This window comes from Poeciliopsis prolifica, unplaced genomic scaffold (genome assembly GCF_027474105.1).
Source record: "Poeciliopsis prolifica strain line A6 unplaced genomic scaffold, Auburn_PproV2 SCAFFOLD075, whole genome shotgun sequence".
NCBI lineage: Eukaryota > Metazoa > Chordata > Actinopteri > Cyprinodontiformes > Poeciliidae > Poeciliopsis > Poeciliopsis prolifica.
The window spans coordinates 521,098-529,476 of NW_026562450.1; the positions used below are offsets into that span (position 1 = coordinate 521,098).

Sequence of the window (8,379 nt, forward strand, 5' to 3'; positions counted from 1 at the left end):
AATCAGAGCGAAACAAGAAATGTTTTCACTTAAATCTCACAAAATGTCATGCCTTAAATCACCCTGCGATTCACATATCGATGTTTTGATATTTTCTCAGTGGCAGATCTTCCCAGTCAGACATAATAATTTCAGCATTTTTATTATTAAAACAATGCACTTTCTGAAAACAGATTTTTTTTACATTTTTGTCAATGTCAAGTGGGATTCCTATAAATTATAAGAGTATTTGAATGCAGCATTATGACAAATAAAGATGTTTTTTTCTTGTATAGCAAAAAAAAAGGCATGTTGTCAATAAGTCTTGATTGTCACCTACCAGTGATATAAAAAAAAATATGTCAATACACCACAGACAACTAAAGACCCAGTTCCAAATAAAAATTTACATTCATATAACTCCTTTATAAATGCCATCTTTAAAGCTAGTGGTAAGTGAATTTTTTGTAGCGATAAGTAAAATGTTTTAGATGATCTCTGCTGATGCAATAACAACATTTTGTTTGCTGGAATGTATTAAGTCACAGAAAAAAGTATTAAGATACTTTTAAAGATAGGTAACATGAGCTCAATATGAAGGTTAGATGATTGTGATCACATTACTATAGATAATAACTTTAAAGTCGCTTCAACACTGCAAACATAAAAACTGGGGAACAACCCACCTCTTCCAAACGAACGAGGCGAAATCGTCTTCAGGTGCGACTCAGACGATGGGAAACAGCAGTTGCAGTTAAGAAAGACATTCTTAAACCTAAAAAGATTTTGGAGCTGATTAGATGGACATCATCAAACTGGCTCAGAAAAGTGAGAGTTGCTTGGGATGAAGGAAATGCGGCATGAGATTCTCTCTAACGGAGTTGAAACCTCAACATTCATTGAATATGTTCTGATGCAGCTTCATGCCTCTTTGTGCTTCTGATTGTTGTTACTGTACAAGCCCAAAAACACTCAAACCTAACAGTTTTGTGTTTTTATTAAGTCACCGGTGGTATTTCATATCGACAGCTTTCAATCACGCTTCAACCATTTTTACATCTTGCTCAGATTTTTTTCATGGGTTTTTTTTTTTTGAAGAGCACTTTTAAAAACTTTCAAAATATAGTAAGAAAAATACCAAGGCTGACACTCGTTACATTTTTTTTTTCAGCTTTAATGTTGCAGACTTTCTCCAAACTTCTTAAGTTTCTATTCATTATCAAATTTGTTAAAAATATATGAAGGCATTTCATCTTTACAGAGTACCAACATTTTGGTAGGAAACATCTGTCCCAGACAGAATGAAATCTCTAAGATATCTCTAATATTTTTGAAACGCACACAATACAGATCACAGGCTCAGCTCTTTGAACAATAATCTGATTTACTTTAAACACATAAACGTCTCACGTTTCCCCAAACCGCTAAAACACAAGCGAACAGTGTTTCTCACTCCGGACACCAGGGGGAGCTGTGTGTGCATGTTTTAAAGTTGTCAGCGAGAGCTAACTTTGAAAGGCAAATACATGTAGTTCTATATATTCTTATAAGTCTATAAACATTAATAAAAATTTTCTTACTCTATTGCAGTAAAAATAATAAAAAAATAAAAATTTAAAAAGTCACATTTGCATATCTTAAAAAGGCTCATAGACACATGAAACAAATTACAATAAAATCCATTAATACTTAATAAATGTTCAACTCAACCATCTTATTCAATAGGACTTTTGAGCTGCAAAAAGTAGTGAATTGGAGTAGAAGATATTTACATTACATTCACAGAAAATATGATTCACTTGTTTTAAGAGTAATAAAGTTATATTTGAAGATAAAGTGTCATCAGATATGTAGACAATATTTAACAAACTCTCCTTTCGAACACTGTCATAATTTATAGTTAAAGCTTACAAAATGTGGACCCTTCACCTTTAACTGCATTTTTAAAATCAGCTGTAAACAGTTGTAATAAGCCACAAGTCTCACCAAGAAGTCAAAACTTAAAGTTTAAAAGTTAATGCTAGCTATAAAATTAAAACTCACAAATACTCTGAACCACCCGCGACAAGCAGTGCTACAAAAATATATATATATATCAATAAAAAACAATGCCCCCGTAAACAAGACCAGCACATGAGATTGAGTGTGTTCTTTAAAAACTGTTACTGCAGCACCAGAAGACGGTCGGCACCATTTATCTCCCAACTGCACCCGTTTGTCATCATAATAATTATGACGGGTATTAGCTAAACACCATTTGCTTCTGACTTGTTTCTGAGCAAAACTAGTTCTAGCTCGACAAAGACTTTTCCTACTTCGAAGGCAGGAGTCGTTTGATGATAAGTAGAAAAATACGCATCAACCTGAAGTTTAACAATTATTTGTTCCGAGCATGAACGGAATGGAAAAGTGATTGTCATTAAAAAAACAAATGTAAAAAGACAAACAAAGAGGAGAAAACAATGAGTTTTGAAATATGGCAAATTCAACGTTGGTCTTAGAGCTATACTGACCAGATCTGTTTTTTTAAATAGAGTTCCTGACATCAGTTCAGGTGTCTGCCGTAATTTAAGATACCAACTAGGTAAGAGACTTCAGAGAACCCTAATTTGAAAGAAAGAAAACCTTGAAGTACCATTTTGGAACGGGTCTGTCCCATTTTTTATATCGTGACCTTATCTGTATCCATCACAAGCTTAAATGCTATGTCGTTTATTTGTCTCAGTATTCCATGTTAATGGATCAGAGCCTCTGACTCTTCGGTTAGATCTGCCAGAACGCTGAAGGGGTTACTTCCGATGGTGTACCTTCGGGGAGACCTGGGAACACCAGCATGAGAACCGGAAAAACTCACAGAGCGGGCAGGTTTGTTGTCTTTCGAAGCGGAAGCTGAGGAAAAACTGGGGAAGGGAGAACTTTTGTTTGTGGAAAGGTCAGAAGTGCTTTTGGGTCTGTCCTTTTTAGGAGGAGCAGGGACTTGTCCTGAACCAGCCGGTTTGGGGTCTTTCGCCTTGGACACGTTCCCAGACTTTGGATTGTGGCTCGCTGATGTGGCTGCTGGTGGTGCATTGCTGTGGTCAAGGGTTTGGGTAACTTGGTGAGACGCATCAGGTGAGGATGAGGAGTTGGTTGTAGGTTGGTTTTGCTGTTGAGCAGCACTGAGTTGGGATTTAAGTTCTTCTAGTTTTGCTTTTTGTTTGGCAATAATTTCATCTTTTTCAGAAATGTGTGACTCCAGCCCTTTGATTTGTGCTTGTAGCTGTTCTTGTAACTGAGTGTTGATGGCATTTTCCGTACTGAGACTGGGCGGCTGTAGTGGTTTAGGTGATTTCTGCCTGCAATCTGTGCATGAAGAGGAAAACACTTGTGTTTACATACATAAATGAGAGGTCTAGGCGTCTCTACCAGCGGTATCGGAAACACCGAGTACTTTCATCAGTCAATACTGATGAAAGTACTGACACAATTCTAGTGTGAATTCTTTTCTTGTATGATAACTTACACAAGGCAAAGGGATATTCAGTCTTGAAAAGTCATTAAAAAGACTCATACAGTCCATATCTAAACAGTTATTGAATGTTTACACAATCCATATCTGAAGAAAACAAATTTTTGTCTGTTCCAGCAGTAAAAAGTTGCAGACTTACAGGAGCATCCAAATTTCTGCCACAGAAAATAAGCGACCGCACATAATGCAAGTAGAGCTGCGGTTCCCGCTCCACTCCACACGATGCTGTAGGTGCAGGATCTCATGCAGTCATCTGAAATAATAGAAAATCAATTATGGCAGGTGATAAAAATATCTTCAAAGGCTTTTTGCTTAAGCAAGACAAAAAAAAAATACCATTCCAAACTGATGACTTTTCTACTGAGTGCTTTACATTACAAGAGAAAACAAAAACTGAAGGAGTTTATGTTACAGTCAAAATTCACAGCTAAAAAGCTACATTTTGTTTATCATGCAAGATAAAATATAAACTACATATTTACAGAATTGTAAAGGTTTTCCTCTCTTTAACACCACTAGCTCATAAGAATACATTCAACACGTTACTGTACCTGGAATATAAATATTTGCATATTGTGTCTTCTTCAACAGCGGCTGGTGAACATGGCAGGTCACGCTGCGGTGAAACAACAAAACGTTACGTTTGACTTTTTATTCAACCAATTAAAGACAAACATCAACATGCAAGTAGCCTCCCAACAGGCTTGTTTCTCACGTGAAAAACAATCCCTCTGGGTTTGCTGTACCTGCCGGTGACAATCTGCAAAGACGCTCTCCTTTTAACGTTAAACCTTCCAGCTGAGTCCAGATCAGTCCGCGGGTCTTCGGCTTCAATCATATTGCCTTTCTCGTCGTAGAACGTTATCTCCGGCTCTGGGAACCAGCGTTCGGCGCTACACTCCAGTGTCAGTCTCCCGTTGTCACCAGAGCGAACGAAGGCGAGCTTCGGCTCAGACGCAGCACCTGAAAAAAGGCAAACTTTATAATACAGAAACACCCTGAACAAAGGAAAGCAGTTATACCACATCTGATATTGGTAGGCACGTCATACTGTGTGATTTTCAGTCTCACGTTTTGACGAAGCCTTTTTCCTTCCTACAGTCGACATTACATTCATTTACAGAACAAAGAGCGATTTCAAAGATTGCTTTCACAACTGTGTGTCGCCAGACGGGTAATTCCCCTCCTGAAACTTGTTATCCTAATATAGGTTTTAGTATCGGTATGAAATGCAGGCTGGTTGAGGTGACAGTGAGGTGACTGTTATTATAATAATAACAGTCACCTCACTGTTGCCAACTCAGCAAGTATGCCACTCATTTTGTGTTAATTTAAACACATTGTTTGAATCTAGTGTACACAATTAAATTAGATTGAACTGCATTTCCTCTTATCTCTGTGTTCCTGTTCTTCACTGGAACTGCCTCATTTTGTGTTAGTGTAACATAATAATAATAAACAGGGTGTAAATTTAAACACATTGTTTGCTTTAGCACTAAATATCTAAAGCTGCATATTTAAAGCAAACCATTTATGATCCCCAAGCTGGTCTCATAGTGCAAGATGGCCTCATCTGGCATTACGTCCATTTCATTTCACTCATGCTGCAACCACAAATATCATCATATTGTGAGTTTTTCATTTGATAAACTAGTTCTGGTTTTACATTGTTTTATGGTGAGGTTACTGTGTGGTTATGTCGTATGTCATGGGGCAAAGTTTGCACCAGCTTTTTACATTTAGAGAATCCCTTTTCTGGCTTTCCTTTTAGCAAAAAAGCTTAAACTAAGTCAGGTTAGATTAAGAGCATTAGCTTTAAGTCTTACCACTGCACTGGCGACAAGTCTGGGCTTTTCCTGGGTATTTGTAACACATTCATATGCTTCTATCTAAACTAGAGTAGTTTAGAGACTAGAGTCCCCAAAAGGCGGATTCGGGTCAAAATCTTCTAGATTGATTGAGAGATTCAGACTAATTTTTTCTTTCTTTTTTGTTAGTTTTTTTTTTTTTTTGTGTGTGTGTATCTTTGTCATAGTTTGTTTGTCTGTTTGCTTTAACCTTTTGCATCAGAGGGATTACATTAGATGTAATCTTCATCAAGACCCTGTGATTCAAACTTTTTCTTCTACAGAGAAAATTCAGAAAACCTTAGAAGCAGGAAACTGTGAATATGATTCAAATCATACCACAGCTAGTTTAAGAAAAAGAAAAGATCAGAGAGAATATCCTGGATTGCACTCACACTTATGACACATTCAGTTTCTCTGACTCTTACATGTTCCTTCTTCCTTCCTATGCTCTTGCTAAACGCTTTGGATGTCGTTCAGCTAGTAGGTCGATCTCCACTCCATGCTCAGATCTTCTGCCGCCCTGTTTACACCTCCATTCCTTTCACCATCAACTCTGCCCAAGTTCGCCACAACAACGTGCCGCTGCCTGCCACCACGTCTCACAGTGGGGGAGGTTTCCACAGAGGTTATGTGTGGGGTTAGTGTTGCACCATACATGATATTTTGAACGTGTCCCCTTGACTTTGGTTCCTTTTGAAATATTCACCTTCTCCCACATGTCTACTGTGTCCTCTTGAAGCTAATTTTCTCTTTCCACGTTTCCAGATTTGTGAAATGAACAGCGTATAATCGTCCTGTGTGTCAACAGGTTCTCCAACAGAAGAGGCTGCTTCTCTGATTCATCCTTTCCAATTTGAAACAGACCTTGATTCTCTTAGTTTTGGGAGAACTGAGATCGGCCGATACTTATATGCAAGGCCAGTCCTAACTACTCAGCGCAAAGGTCTAAAAAAACTGCCGCTGTCCTCTTTTGCACTGATGTAAGAGAGGTGACAGTCCCAACAGGACATGTCTGCACATTCACAATAATAACAGTCACCTCACTGTTGCCAACTCAGCAACTTTCTTGCCTTTTAGAAACATTTCAGGCAAAAAAAGAAATATCAGTATGAGCCACAATCAATATTAGCAGGTCAGGCTGTTTTTAAAGATCGGTAATCAGCGATCAGCCGGACAACTGCAATCGGTGCGCCCCTACTTTCCCATACCATCATTTGATTGAAGACTAGTCGAAAGCTTAAGATATGTTTTAATTACTTTATATAATTGGATTTGTTTGATTTGTAAAGTGCATTGAAACAAAAATATGAAGTGAATCTAGTCTACACAATTAAATTAGATTGAACTGCATTTCCTCTTATCTCTGTGTTCCTGTTCTTCACTGGAACTGCCTCATTTTGTGTTAGTGTAACATAATAATAATAAACAGGGTGTAAATTATAATTCTGAAGCTTAAAAAGACACAGACCCAGAATAGCCAGGAAACACGTCAGGATGCATGCTGTAAACAGAGACCACTCACCCACAATGAGATCCAGCGCTGCTTCAACCTGCCGCTGCTTCCCCACCATGGTCCTGCACAGATACCGGCCGCCGTCAGACAGCCTGAGCCCGGAGACGACCTGGGAGATGTCGCCGCGCTTCACTTCCTCCAGCCAGAGGCTGGTCCTGTTGAGGAAGGCCGGGTTCTTCTCCTCCACGGTCTCTCTGCCGATGCGGTACAGGAGGGTGATGTTGGGGCTCAACCCGGCCTTGGACCACTCCACGGTGAGCAGGTCGCTGGTCTGGTTGGTTCGGCAGGGCAGCGTGACCGTCTCGTTCTCGTACGCAACTATCGTCTCTGCTGACGCTGGTATCGAGAGGGAAGAAGAAGAAGCAGTTTGTAACCGTGTTTGCGCGGCCATCTTTGAGAGGTAGAATCAGGAACAATCTAGAACTGTTCGCCTCTTCCGCGACGATAAAAAGTTACTCGGCTGTTCGTACATGGAGCTATAACTACAAATGTATTTAAAGCAGACTTAACTCTCTCTGCGTGTGTAATTATTACATGTTTTCTACTGGACGGACTCGCCGAGTTTAGCTGAAAAGTATTTAAACGGTGATGTCGCTTGGGAAAAAAAAACTTTTTATTATTAACTTAAAGTTAGACGGCGCAGATTCGCGACACGCAAACAAGAAAAAAGAAAGCCACAACGACATGCTATGTCGGTCAAATAAATATCAGTTTAGACAATAAATAAAATGAAATGAAGAAGTTAACCAGGCCAAACCTGTAGCGAAGCACAAGACGGCGACGACGACAGAGAGGAGTCCGGCTGTAGCGGCGGAGAGACGGGAAAATGTTCTGCTGTCCGTCCACCTGCTCCTTGAAATGAACTTTAAACTTTCAACCACAGCCCGTCGATGTCTGCAACCTGGGTGAACTTGGGCCATTTTTATTCTAGGAGTAAACCTGGAGAAAACTCTGGCTGACAGGCTGTTCGTCCGCAGTTTCGCGTTGAGAGCGGAAGGGAATAATGAGCACTTCCTGGTTAACGGGAACATTTTATTGTTAGAAATTATTTGTATTATTTTAATTTTCATTATTTTATAATAATAATAACTTATTATATTATTAATTATTGTTATAGTATTATTATTATTATTAATTATTATTTTATTGTTATTATTATTGTTTTCATTTTAAGATTGTGTGTGTAGATTGACTGCCGTTTTTATTTTTGAAATTGCCAAGCACAAAGTTTATGTCATTCAGCTGTGATGGTGGGGCGGAAACCAGAGAAGAGGGAGAAAATACGGCAAAAATATCAAAACCAATTTCAAATATCTCGTTTTAGAGGCAGGCTGCATGTTTCAAACGACTCATCAAACCCTAGATGTTTTTTAAGCAATTCAGAGAAATGCAAAACAATCTACAATTACTTTTATTTTATCAAGTTGTGTGTCACTGATAACAGTACATTCAAATTTGTTCTTTGAATAAATCATGACCGCTTTATCAGATGGCTGGCTTTGCCACAGTTAGTGCCTGCGGTCATTCTG

At 38.8% G+C, this 8,379-nt stretch overlaps 1 protein-coding gene across 1 annotated transcript; it reads right to left on the reverse strand.

The window, feature by feature from the left end:
* Positions 1–855: 855 nt before the first annotated feature.
* Positions 856–7,833, reverse strand: LOC129352388 (selection and upkeep of intraepithelial T-cells protein 1-like). Its single transcript, XM_055021357.1, has 6 exons — positions 7,608–7,833; positions 6,860–7,186; positions 4,234–4,450; positions 4,039–4,103; positions 3,627–3,740; positions 856–3,321 (listed from the first exon to the last, which is right to left on the reverse strand). The coding sequence occupies exons 1-6, from the start codon at positions 7,768–7,770 to the stop codon at positions 2,714–2,716; spliced, it is 1,494 nt and encodes a 497-aa protein (XP_054877332.1). The 5' UTR covers positions 7,771–7,833; the 3' UTR covers positions 856–2,713.
* Between the last annotated feature and the right edge of the window lie 546 nt (positions 7,834–8,379).

Bases quoted from the DNA above. Each gene is read 5' to 3' on its own strand.
- LOC129352388 (XM_055021357.1), bottom strand. From the start codon at position 7,770: ATGGCCCAAGTTCACCCAGGTTGCAGACATCGACGGGCTGTGGTTGAA. The intron at 4,104-4,233 runs GTACAGCAAACC...GTTTCACCGCAG, and splicing joins TTGCAGATTGTCACCGGCAG to CGTGACCTGCCATGTTCACC. The intron at 3,741-4,038 runs GTACAGTAACGT...CTATTATTTCAG, and splicing joins TGCAAATATTTATATTCCAG to ATGACTGCATGAGATCCTGC.